This window comes from Colletes gigas, unplaced genomic scaffold (assembly GCF_013123115.1).
Source record: "Colletes gigas isolate AHSC1104 unplaced genomic scaffold, ASM1312311v1 Colletes_gigas_Sc00009, whole genome shotgun sequence".
NCBI classification, from domain to species: Eukaryota; Metazoa; Arthropoda; class Insecta; order Hymenoptera; family Colletidae; genus Colletes; species Colletes gigas.
In genome coordinates, this window is record NW_025106638.1 from 8,332,133 (window position 1) to 8,346,534 (window position 14,402).

Here is a 14,402-nt window from a genome sequence, read left to right on the forward strand (position 1 = left end):
TTTTTAATGACCACACAATGACACTCGATATTAAATTTCAAAGAACATGCAATAGCTGCATACATTTTATATTTCAACAGAAAAAAAAAAATATTATCAATTCCAAGCATTCGTCGCTTCAGAAACTTCTCCGACAAAGGGAGTTTACGACTACGAGCACCGTTTGAAGAGGATCTGGCTAAAATTGTGAATACCGATAAGCATAAACAAACTATAAAACATCAACCAACAAAAAGTATCTTTCAACGTTCAAATTTCGACATTGTCAAATCGGACTTAATCTGCACGCAAACGAAAGCTTATGATAATATGAGCAGAGTAATCTTCTCGTACGTTAACTGTCCAGGATCAATAATTTTAATATACATCAATTTCGTATAACAGTAAAATTCCGAAACAAATTTAATTCTCGTAAAATTTACATTCCCGTGATACTGTTGTATTTTTTTATTATAATAGAGTAATATGTTTAATACGCTTTGGGTTATACGATTTAGACTATTCGCTGTGCGTTTAAATTCCGGCTGACGAAACAAGAGCGAAAAAGGACACAAAACTGGATATTGGAATCTCCGTACATCGAACTTACATTTACGACTAAAAGATGTCACGATTAGTCTGATTTACAACGAATACAGATAATTTCCATGAAGAGACTACGATCCTCCAAAGAGTATCCCAAGCCCCGTTCAATTTACAAAAATGTCCACAGCCGTCACCCGCAATCACGTAAAGAAGCAACCGCACGCAAGACGAACATTCAATTACCATATAAAAGAGGGGGTAAAAAAGGACGTCGAGAGAAGTGTCGCTATCGGGGAATCTCGCGAGACACAATGAACAGCACGCGAAGAAGCAAGAAACACCGAAGACTAGGTGATAGGCGCGGCCCGAAGCTGTCGCTATTAGCGCGTCGACAACGATTACAACGAGAACGGGCCGCGAACGCAATGGAACGATCCTCCTCCCCTTTTACCGACCCTTCTTCCTCACACCCCCCGTCGACCAACGGGTTTCGCTCACCTCGCCGTCTCGCCGAAACAAGTCGATGGCGCGCGAAGATATTATTTACGATGGGGCACGATTCAATAAAACATTCTATAAAATCATTGGTTATTAATTTGACGGGTTCGCGCGACGGGGGGTGATTGCTGCCTCACCGCGGGGTACCTTTTATCCCTGGCATCGTCGATTACCAGCACGATACAAGCGAGCCAGACCTCATCCGCCTCCTCCTCGAACACGAAGCCGCGACCCTTCTTCCATCCGGTTATTTCGATAACTCAAAACGGCGCGTTTTCAGCGGAAAATAATCAAGATCGAAACGGGGGATGATGTTTCTCGCTATCGACGCGACGTTCTGTCCACGATCCTCGACCGCCCTCGAAGGGCCTCGAGTACTCGTGTCCGGGAGAATGGAAAATAAAATTCGTACGATCGAATAGACTTGGTGTCGAAGGAAGTCCTTGTGAAACGAGAAGAGGCTAGGTGTTTCAAGTCTAATAATTCTTTAGAGTGACCCTAATGTAACATAGATTCTTGAGATTTGAGAAACTCCTGGAACTGTATACCGTGTTACAAGCGGTGGTTTCAGGTATACGAGCCACGGGGTTTGAGTTATAAGAAAAATGTATGGTTTCACGGACGAACCAGGGGCTCTGTTGAGCGCGGAATCGACCTCCTTCGATTCACGCTCAACACGGGGTTCATGGTAGGAAAACATTCTTTTCTTCAATTCTCACTTTTACGCGTCAGCCCTACCATGAGCCCCCTAACTGCACATTTGGGGAAAATTGAGCTGCGTGTCGACAAACAGCGGCAACTTCCTCCAACGTCCGCCAGCGACGTCCGCGTTCCGACGTGGCACGCACCCCCTTTCAAGAACATCGTTGCAAAGGTGCTTGGAAGGGAAGAGACGGCGTCGGAGCATTCTTCAAATCAGTCCGTTACCAGAGTCGAACTAAACAGCATTATCACTTCTTTCTCACATTCTCACATCACCAACCAAACACATCGTTCATCATTCTTAATCGTGTGCAAATAAATATCAGAAAACACAATCTCACAAAACTTACTATCTACCAACCGGAATATTAACTTATTTCGGAAAGACGCGAGCCGCAACAGGATCTACATAGACCCTGAGAGCCGCTAGAAGAAGTGGACGAGCCAGGGGCTTTATACCTTGGGAGCCACGTAGGTTTTCAAGAAGTTTTAGGATCTGTCGTAATGGTAAACCTCAAATGGTGAAGGTGTACCGTGTTCGTGAGATACCCCTAGTCTTACTGTCAATAGGGTTCAGGGTTGTAGTAAGCGAATAATGCAAGTGAGGATAACTACTTGAATATATTTTGATGGATGCACAAGTACAATTGTTTGTGGCTTTTGTGCGGAGCGTTAGCGGGAGCTACTTCTCGATTAGTTTAGTGGACACTCGCTAATAAAACCGCTAAGGTAGGTACGATGCTTGATGGGGATTATAGCCCGATCTTGCTCAGAGTGTCAGCGTAACGTTGTGTCGAGAGTTTTAGAAAAACTGAGCTCGCCGAGCCAGAAACCTCGGCCCTTATAATATGTATTAGCATATAAGGCAATAAAAATTGGGTGCTCACATACAGCATGAGTCAACCCCGTCCAAGGGGTTGTACGCTAGGTGATCGGGCCAACACCCACGCCACCAAACGTTTTGGTCCCACACATGAGTGGTATGTAACAACCGACCAAATTTATATTTTTAACAAGAACGTTTGAAAATCGACCACAGAACGGAGAATTTCGGCAAATCTTTGACCCGAATTCCGTTAGACGGACTCTTCCATATTGGTATCAAGAGAAAAAGAGGTAACTAATAGCTCCTGTAATCCTCGAGCGATCAACACATTCCGCGTATCGCCGCTGGTCGTTCGGGCAATAGAAACTACGCAATAAGGAACTGGTTGGTAATAAGGAGTCGGCGATGACGCGGGCGATATCCAAAAAGGTAAAACAGTTTTCGCCGCGGGTCTCTCCAGATACCTTGCAGATAAACAAATCCCGATTCGCGGGACTTCCTGTTCGCCGGCGAATTCTCACGAGACAGCGGCGACGACGATCGCGAATCGACCCAAGAGAAAAACCGCGCGCTTCGCCGGCCAAACGCAGATAAAGAGCCACTGACGTCAATTATTTTTAATCTCGCCGCTGGTCGCTTATCGTGCATTTGTCGCGAGGTCCGTACCTCTTTCTCGAAGGACGTATCCACGGGCGTTATGAACGTAATCGCGGTCGACGTCGTGGCGCGTCCTTTTCCGAAATCGACGAACTTTTGTTGCACGAACCGAGTGAACAACCGCTCGCGCACTTTAGAATCCTTCGCGACGATAAGCAGAGATAGCTTAATCTTTAAGGCGATCGCGTTATTCCGTCGCGAATTTCAGGCACGTATCGCCATCGCGACATAAATTTTAACGATTTCTTCGAAGTTACGACTTTCAGAGAACGTGGTCGTTCATATTTTTTTTTCCTTCTTCACGAGTGCTGACCGTTCCACCGTATGGAAATGATCGGGAAACAACATTGACCGTGTTTCCTTCGATGTAATTAAAACCGATCTTCTATTTACAGACAAACTTCGGTCAGCGTTGAAACATTAATGCGGTTACGACTTGAGGTTCGTTAAGATTCAAAATTTCGTACTCTTTATTTTACTTAACGTCGAGGACGTTTGAATTGCACGAAGACGATTATTAGCAACGATTGCGACTGATGCTTTTTTCTGATTTTCTAGATCTAGTTGTTGAGTAGGTTTCGTTCTTTGAGAAAAAGAAATGTGATTTGTAGAATTTTTGAACGATCTACGAGGTGTTCGAATGAATTCTGATATCGATCAAATTTATTTAGAAAACTCTGTAATATTCCCTTGCGTCAATGAACTATGCTATTCAAAGTTGATGACAGTTTTACTAAAACGGACGATTGAAAATCGAACGTTTACTGACGTAATACGTACTATTTAATTAGCGTTATGTTTAACAAAGACATAATTTTTAGAAGCAGTCCTTTTTAGTTTACTCGGAACTGGTAAAAATTTAAAGTTGTTGCAATGTCTCGTTGAGCAATAAAACTTAATCCAAGATTTGGCCCGCTTTAGGCGTGTTAACACATCACTCAATCAGTCCCCGATCTGACACATATATGTATATGGCAACATTGTTGACAGACCCACGTGATTTCCGGGTTGTTGCAATGTCTCGTTGAGCAATAAAACTTAATCCAAGATTGGGCGCGCTTTAGACGTGTTAACACATCACACAATAAGTCCCCGGTCTGACACATATATGGCAACATTGTTGACAGACCCACGTGTTTTAGTGAAGTCCCCGGTCTGACACATATATGGCAACATTGTTGACAGCCCCACGTGATTTCCGGGCGATTTCAAACAGTACGTGTCAAAATTTCACGGCATTCTGACCATTAGTTTAGAGGTTACAGTCGTTTTAGTGACCCCAGTTTTGTAATTTTCAAGACAATGGATAGAAAAGAATTTCGTGTGTTGATTAAACACTGTTTTTTAACGGGGAAAATATTGTTGGAGCCAAACAGTGGTTCGATAAGCATTATGGGGACTCTGCACCAGGGAAATCAATTATTATCGACTGGTATGCTGAATTTAAACGCGGTCGTACAAGCACCGATGATGCTGAACGCTCTGATCTCCCAAAATCGGCAGTTATTCCGGAAAACATAAAAAATGTCCACAAATTAGTTTTAAAAGACTGTAAAATGAAGTTGCGTGAGATAGCTGACATCTTGAAGATATCAGAAGGTAGTGTCTTTACAATTTTACATGAGAATTTGGGCATGCGCAAGTTGCTTTCGAAGTGGGTGTCGCGTTTGCTCACACCGGGCCAGAGACAACAACGCGTCGACGATTCAGAGCACCGTTTGGAGCTGTTCAAGCGAAATAAAAAGGATTTCTTGCGTTGGTATGTGACAATGGACGAAACATGGATCCATCACTACACGCCTGAATCAAAAAGATCGTCAGTTGAGTGGACAGCAGCCGGTGAAAGTCGTCCAAAGCGACCAAAAACTCAAAAGTCGGCTGGCAAGATTATGGCATTCGTATTTTGGGACGCGCATGGAATTTTGTTCATCGACTATCTTCAGAAAGGCAAAACTATCAATAGTGAATATTACATGGTATTATTGAATCGACCAGGACAATGCCCCGTATCACAAGTCGATGAAAACAATTGTTAAACTGTTTTCCCCACCCACCTTACTCTCCAGATTTGGCCCCCAACGACTACTGACTTCTTGCAGACATGAAAAAGATGCTCCAGGGAAAGAAATTTGGCTCAAATGAAGAAGTGATTGCTGAAACTGAGGTTTATTTTGAGAGCAAAGACAAATCGTTTTACATAGAGGGCGTCGAAAAGTTAGAGGAGCGTTGTAATGAATGTATCACTCTTGAAGGCGAGTATGTTGATGAATAAAGTGTAATTTCTAAAAAAAAAATTTGTTTTTCTTAGTTAGACCGGAGACTTATCGAGTGATGTGTTAAAATGAAGGGCTAGGATACAAACGAAAACCGGTAGACGCGCGTCGTTCGCGTTCGCTCGTTATTAACTCGATTACAGGTGCTCCCAATTAGCCGTCACGCGCGTGGCGCGCCGCAGCGCCGCGTTCGCTGTAATTACTGGGACGTTGACGCAGAAACAAACTGGTCGCGGGTCCAAAGCGAAAAAACGAACTCCCCGAAAAATCGGTTCGAATTAGGACGAACAAGACAACGGGGAATAACGAACGCGTCGGCCACGAAATTCTGAAAACGAGTCGAAAACAGGGCTGCGACATTTTATTTTTATTCAAATATTTTGTGCACGGATACAATATCGAAATATTCTGGCGACATTTTCGAGTAATATTGATCATTTTTTAAGAATCGACGATTTCACTCATCGCAACCGTTCGATGGATTTAAATACATTAGTATCTACATTATCAAAATATTTTCTTATTTGAATACTTAAGTTTAAATAATGATATTGGAATAATAATATTAGGATAATGATGCTTAATGATTTAAATTTTTTTAAATTTAAGATGGGAAATTTTAATTCTCAAACAGAACTACAGAATGCACTTAATAACCAAAAATATAAGAAATGCTTAAGATACGAATTATTATGTTTAGGGATTTGAACATCCTCTGCAAACCTCCCGTTTCATTAATTTTACTAATAAAAACATGAATTTGCATGAAGATTCGTCGTCCAATAATAATAGTAACGTAATATCCGAGTACTGGTATTCCAATATCAACATTCCAATCGTAAGGTTCGAATAAAAATATTTGTATAATGATCCTCGAACAGTAATATTTGAATATTGATACTGTAGGAGATTTTTATTGAATATTTGTGCCACACTGTAGTTTTGTTGAATGTTAATTTATGTGCAAAAGGGTTGAAAGTGTTTTGTTCGAGAAGAAATCGGTAACTAGGGACAGCGAGACAACGAGGAGTATGAAACGAGTGATTGTAATTTGTGTTGCCAATTGACGTGATTCTAACTTGTGATGAAAAGTATTAATTTATGTAAAAAGTTTGCGTGTGCGCTTCAAATTCGGTTATATAATTATACAGGATGTTCAGCCAACACTGGGATAAATTTTAATGGGGGATTCTAGAGGCGAAAATAAGACGAAAATCAAGAATACCAATTTGTTGATGGAGGCTTCGTTAAAAAGTTATTAACAATTAAATTAAAAAATTTCAAATCGTTCTGAAAAAATTATTTTCGTTCGCGGGGGTCAATTACAATCATTTTTGGTGAATACACATACCTTCGAAATCCTATCCACTTTCTAGAAAAAAATTCGAGAAGGTGTGGAATTTTTCGACAAAATTAAAAAATTTCAAATCATTCTGGAAAAATTATTTTCTTTAGCGGGGGTCAATTACAATAATTTTTGGTGAATAGACATACCCCCGAAATCCTGCGCATTTTCAATAAAAAAATTCAGAACGGGCGGAACTTTAAACGTTAATAACTTTTTAACGAAGCGTCCATCAAGAAATTGGTATTCTTGATTTTCGTCTTATTTTGGCCTCTAGAACCCCCCATTAAAATTTTTCCTGGGGGTGGCCGAACAGCCTGTATGTATGTTCAATTCATTTCCCTCGAATAAATTCTCTTCGTTAAATCCAGCAATACCGAAATAATAATATTCACATAACAATGCTCGAATTGAAATATTCGTGGTGCTCGAATGCCTGTAAAACTATTGTTACTATATAACTCGAATAGTCCCTAGCCAGAGAGAGATAGAAAGAGAGGGAGAGAGCAGAGGGAAGGAAATAAAAGGACAAACGTCTGGTTGGGCGAGCTGCTGCTGCTGCCACGTGAAAGTGGACGACGACTTTCGTGATCGCGGGCCACGTGATCCAGCCGCGACACAAGGGCGGCGAGGGACGAAGAATCCCGCGGAATCGGCACCCGCGATCTCGTCTGGCCTCGATCGTTTTACGCTGAGATCGAAAAAAAAGAAAAAGAAAACTGGCTGATACGAATTTGTGCAACGGGCCCGACCGTCGGCCGTACGATCGATACGATCGGAGTCGTGGAAGTCAATGGCTTTAATTGGCGGCTACGATAACGCGTGTCATTTGCTATTACGTAAATACTTGGCGTTAGAACCGCGAAGATCGAAACTAAAATCATTTATACGCGTGATCGAACCGAGTTCACGCAAATTTCGGGATACGAAAATCTCGAGAAAAGATTTCCTAAAGTCGCATTTTCATCATTTCCTTCTATTGACTGACTTAAAACTATAGTTCGGAAACAGAATCATCGACAAAAGTGACGTTCAGACAAAGTGGTGGAAGGAAAACTTGCTACTTGCACGACCGACTCATCGAATACTGATTCGTTGAGAATTGTATTTTGGGAATATGTCTGTTATAGATTTTCCATTCGATTGAAAATTTGTAAATAAATATGGGAATGATTCCTTATGGTAAAATAAGATGAAAATGTAGAATGAAATTTGTTCTTAGGATCGAATACAATTTCGCTGGCGCGTCTGTTCATTACTCGCTGTTTCTACTCGTACCGATGTCCAACTAGAAACTTCAGAAAAGAAGCCGCACTTCAAAAATGGTCGTAAATGTTCGTATAAAAATATTTCCATAGCGCCAACGTATATTATACGAAACGTCCAAGACCTACAAATTGTTCTATACGGTAAATAAACCCCTAACCCAGACCGATTCCGGGCGTCAGTTTATTGTCAGAGGATAGTATCATAAGTACCGAATCCGTCATTTTAAGTTACTGTCTTTCGAAGACTGCGCGTACTCGAACGCTAGTTTGTAAGAATTCGTAGTAACTTATATATTTCTATCTAAATCTTTTTGATTTTTTTGATTTCGTCAACCTTGAAAGCTGCAATCACCTACGCCAGTATTTAAACACATGTTTACTGCGGACGCGATAACAACATTAAAAGTTAATAAAACTTAATACAAAAATTATCTTGTATTCCCAAAGGATAGCTAAGTAAACTGCAAAAAAGAATTATAACGTCAGATGTAACATTTCCTCAACACTAGATTTACGGGCATTGATCGCACGTATATTTATTGATACCTTTCATGTTGACGATTACCATAAAATACGATTTTTCTTTTAATTAGAATATGTATTCAAGCCATTGCATCAAGCAAATTCAACATAAGTTGTTAAAAAATAATATTTACGCGTTCTGCAATTTTAAATATGGAATCTAACATCCGCCAAATTAGCAGCTTTCGTAAATCTAGTGTTAAAAAAAATTAAGAAAAATGGTTCAATTTTCTATCATTCACATAAGACTCCCCCCTTGAGTGTTTCTTCCGAATCGCATCCATTTCTCTAATCAATTAAGTTAAACGACGTTTGGTAAGGTTAGTGTTCACAGTTGACGCGGATAACTATCTAAGGGGAGGTTATGAGTTGTCAACCTGGGATTTGAACCAAATTTGGCAGAGTTGTAGGGGCCGATGTCCAAATGTAATCTGTAAAATACTAGACGTTCATGGCCAGCCATTTTTGAAAAAAATGATTTTAAAGTTTAAAATTTCCAAGTTGTCGGATCGAATTCGTTTTTTTTTAAATTTCAGGTCTCGACGAGAGGAACAGAAAAGTCCAATACATTTTTGCCGTACCATCAATAGTTTAGCCAAAGATTTGAGTTTTTTGTAACGGGATAGATGCATATGTACCGTGTAGTTTGCAGGTGTTTTTGACAGCCGTGGTAGCCGTGGAGTTAAAGTCAAAGAATTCGAACCGGAAAACCGGCGTTCGTATCTCCGGAATTGATGCATTTTGTCCTTTTTTCTTTTTTTCGCTTATTTTTTAATTTTTATTTATTTTCAATTTTAATTTTTAATATTATGAAAATAGTTGACTGTTACAAATAAATAAAATACATTTTTCAAAAATAATTGATAGGTATCAGATTCCAATTTCCCTGACTTTGTGCAAGTAATGTGCACATTGCCTGATTCCTCTTCTTGTTTTCGAACATCTGCAGCCACCTTTGATCCAAAAGTTCCTCCAACTTCTTACAGACACAATAATATTTTTGGCAAAATTTTTCCCGAATAAATTAACGCATACTGCGCTGTATGTCATAAAAAAGAAATATTTTGTAACGCGAATGAGATATGTTTTCCACACAGCCTAAAATATAGAAAATGCTGTACAGAACAAGCATTTATAACATTATAACATGCTCTTGGTGTATGAAACCATTTTGTTTTCCTTGCTTTTATGATAAAAATCATACAATGCATTGTGAAACTGATATGAAATAATTATCTATTTTCTTTATTTATTTATACGTGACATGTAAATATATGTGTAAATAAACATTTATAACCATAACAGTATTTTATTTATTTGTAACAGCCAACTATTTTCATAATATTAAAAATTAAAATTGAAAAATAAGCGAAAAAAAGAAAAAAAAACAAAATGCACTTAATTCCGGGGACACAAACCCCAGTCTTTCGGACAGAAATCTTTGACTTTAACTCCACGGCTACCACGGCTGTCAAAAACACCTGCAAACTACACGGTACATATGCATCTATCCCGTTACAAAAAACTCAAATCTTTGGCTAAACTATTGATGGTACGGCAAAAATGTATTGGACTTTTCTGTTCCTCTCGTCGAGACCTGAAATTTAAAAAAAAACGAATTCGATCCGACAACTTGGAAATTTTAAACTTTAAAATCATTTTTTTCAAAAATGGCTGGCCATGAACGTCTAGTATTTTACAGATTACATTTGGACATCGGCCCCTACAACTCTGCCAAATTTGGTTCAAATCCCAGGTTGACAACTCATAACCTCCCCTTAGATAGTTATCCGCGTCAACTGTGAACACTAACCTTACCAAACGTCGTTTAACTTAATTGATTAGAGAAATGGATGCGATTCGGAAGAAACACTCAAGGGGGGAGTCTTATGTGAATGATAGAAAATTGAACCATTTTTCTTAATTTTTTTTAACACTAGATTTACGAAAGCTGCTAATTTGGCGGATGTTAGATTCCATATTTAAAATTGCAGAACGCGTAAATATTATTTTTTAACAACTTATGTTGAATTTGCTTGATGCAATGGCTTGAATACATATTCTAATTAAAAGAAAAATCGTATTTTATGGTAATCGTCAACATGAAAGGTATCAATAAATATACGTGCGATCAATGCCCGTAAATCTAGTGTTGAGGAAATGTTACATCTGACGTTATAATTCTTTTTTGCAGTTTACTTAGCTATCCTTTGGGAATACAAGATAATTTTTGTATTAAGTTTTATTAACTTTTAATGTTGTTATCACGTGATTGTGATCATACTCATCAATCTCAGCTCTATACAGAATTCCTTCCAGAATATTGCCACGTAGATGACAAAAACGCTCAAATTTCAACTTTTAATAACAGCAGATGTCTATTGACCCAGTCGTAAACCTTTCAAAACAGTAATATCTGGTCTGTACAAGATAATCACCCGAAGCAATGACTTCGGTAATTATCGCGAGGGCTATACAAAAAATGTTCTACAGTCCACAATACTTGACATTTATCTTTAAAAATTTAACAGTACATTCTTAAATATATATACTTTCAAAAAATGAAGCGAAAAAAAATTGATATTTTCGAGGTCTCACATGAGACTCACCCCTTAAACCATACGAAATTTTAAATAGAAATACATATATGTATAGGTTACTACGAACTCTTAGAAACTAGCGTTCGAGTACGCGCAGTCTTCGAAAGAGCGTAACTTAAAATGACGGATTCGGTACTCATGATACTATCCTCTGACAATAAACTGACGCACGGAATCGGTCTTTCGGCGTCCCATCGCGAAACACAAAACAAACCTCCGGAAGCGACGGGCTGCAACAACTACCGGCGCAAGCCAAAAGGTCTTTGTACTTTCTCAATAGATCGTCCAAGAGACGAAGAACAGTAACGATCGATCTCGATCAACAGTGAGCGCGACTAGTTCGATTATTATCTCATGGAATCGCAACGCGACGGTTTCTTTGCTATTGGAGTACACACGCGGTCGAGCGCTACATGCGTGGTCGACCACGTGACCCGCGAGCTCATAAGGTCAGCTGACGAGCTGACAACAACGGAGCTGTCGAGCGAGTATTGGTCGTTTCTCGTTCGCTGGTTAACTTAGCATCGAGTCGACCGAAAAAACGCACACCAGTTGTACGAAATATGGAAACGCGCGAAACTCGCGTATCGCTACGACGACCTCCATTGTTCTCGAACGAATTCGAGTGTGTCTGGAAAAATTCCCGCCAATCGTACGCGTGCGATTTACATGAATACGCGATGTGGAATCGAACTCGTTCGAACGGATCGAGCACGGTTCGTTAAGAATGGCGCAAAGGGTTTCTTTGTATGCGGCTAAACAGCAAGCGACGCGAACAAGTCGAGACAGTTTACATGGTAGGTAAGCGACGAGTGAAAACGCGGCCTGACAACCAACGACGCCCAATCACCTGTCAAGCAACGTGGCGGCCGGCTAAAAGCACGCCGTCCGAGAAACCCGTTTTCCGGGTAACTCGTCGCGGCGCACGACAAATACGATTTAACACGCGTCGCGCGGGCACACGATCGCGCGTAGGGACGAAAAGAAAGCTGCGTGACGGTAAGAAAATGGAATCACGTTGATTACGACTCACGTTTCAGCGGTTTCGGGTTGCTCTGCTTGCGGCGTGACATCCTCTACGTTCTGCCATCACCAAGTCATCGTCAACATCGTGCTTGGCATCGTCTAAGGTACGCCGCAAGAAGACGAAGATCGGTCGTCCCGGATCGTCGTGTCGTCGTCGACATATAACAAATAACACAGCACACGCAACGAAAATAGTGTCAGACGGAACAGGTTGGTACGAAAGACAATAAAAGCGAATCGAACGTGGAGTAAAGGACAAAAAAAAATAAAGCGAAGAACAGCGGAAATAACACTTCGAGGCACAAAACGTTTCCCGATCACCGGACAATGTACGTCGCTTGCGATCGCCTTCCCTTCCGTCGTACGGTTTCGGGCGGTTCGAAGCGTTCTTTTTTCTTCTTACTCGCGTTTACGGCCGGTTCTCGCGTTTTCCACGCACGAGTGCCGACGGAGAACGCATACACGCACCACGACAGCTCGTACCGCGGCCGCTGTCAGCGAGCAACTAAACAAACGCGATATACCAAACAACCCCCACTCCCGCGAACGCAGCGTGACTACGTGAAACGGAGTGGGGATACTAGAGAGGTGTCAAGCTCCGCCCACAACGCGCGGTCGCTTTTCGAACGCGGGGAATTTTAAACTGTACGCTTACCGGCCGACAGTACTACCTAACTCCCAGATGGCGATACTGTGCCACATCGATCGTCTGTTCAGAATCCGTGACAACTATATATAAACACTTTGTACGATATTAAAGAAACAATAATTAAGCATTGTTATTATTCTTGTAGAATCTCTCACATCATATTAAATATAATAACCAATATTACAGTCTAACAAACGTTACGAAAAGATACTCGAATCAGAAAAGATAGAATCGATTGATTCTTCGATCGATATGTTACATAGTCTACTTTATGAAATGGCTATTTCGCGAAAAAGAATCAAATGTTATGAATAACGATGATAACGATTAATCGATGAATTTTGGGTGTTCTCTAAACGACATCTGCGGTACTGACACCACAGCTCTATGTTCCAGTTTGGTAATCGAAATAGAATTTAGTACAGATTATCGAGACTAGATATTAACGTCATCTTGCGTACCTACAGACGAGATATGCAAGTAAATTCGCAACGTTACCGACAGGTTATAGAAAAAGATCATAACGCTTATTATGGCAGCAAATGAAAAAACACAATTTGTTTTGTTTTTTAACAGAATGAAAACTGTACACACAGACAAGGTATCCGAGTAAACCTTTCACCACAGACGAGGTATATGAGTAGCGCTTCACTCAATGTATTTTTTCGGTCCATTTTTATGGGGCTCTAGAGCCCCATTATCATTTCGGTGTCGCTCACAATATTACCAACAGGATAAAGAAACCGACCATAGCGCTTCTTCTGGTCAGAGATGAAATTACAAAAATTCTTTTGCTTCCCAACGGAATGAAAGAAGACAGACTGCGGAGAATCACAGTTGATTCCTAGACCCTACACTGAAAATCGAACGCGAAAAAATAATCGCAACACTAAAGACAATCGCGATCAAATTTATATTATTTACAACTTGCAACGCGATTAATATTCGTATTTCGCAACGCTACTGCAAACCGAGATTAATGTTTACACGCAACTCTACCCTGGAAAAACAAACGCGAAAATTGTCATTATTCGCAACTATAAAGTTAACTATAAAATTAATTAGAACACTAATGCAAATCGCGATTTACCCCAAAATACTGATTGTTGTGATATAAGTACCATCTGAAAAACTACAACAAACTACTACAACTACAGACAAATACAGTGACAAAGTAGTAACAGAGAATGACTTTCCATCCGCATCCGAAGATGAAGATGAAGAGCCATTTGTTGTAGCCCACTCTTGAGACAATTTGTCAGGGCCTCTTCGACTCCGCAGAGCCTTTTCTCTCTTCGGCGGTCCTGCCGAAGCCTGAAACTTAATACTAGGCTCGAGATTCCGTGCAACATACAGTTCTTCAACGATTCTAGGAATCGTTATCAGAACAAATGTGACGAAACTCGAGCGGGACGAGCGTTTCGGGGAACCTACCGCGACAGAGAACGCGACCGCGAAGAGCGACTGTAAAGCCACGCGATTCAAAGAATCGAAACTAAAACCAACACAAA

At 40.5% G+C, this 14,402-nt stretch overlaps 1 protein-coding gene across 1 annotated transcript in view; it reads right to left on the reverse strand.

Annotated features, from left to right (window-relative positions):
• The window catches only part of LOC122397475 (zinc finger protein ush), a 341,099-nt gene extending 328,369 nt beyond the window's left edge, over positions 1-12,730 (reverse strand). Inside the window, exon 1 of the mRNA XM_043396631.1 lies at positions 12,250-12,730. Within this exon, the coding sequence (XP_043252566.1) occupies positions 12,250-12,289 (40 nt within the window). The 5' untranslated portion in view covers positions 12,290-12,730. The remainder of the gene's footprint in view (positions 1-12,249) is intronic.
• Positions 12,731-14,402: the final 1,672 nt, after the last annotated feature.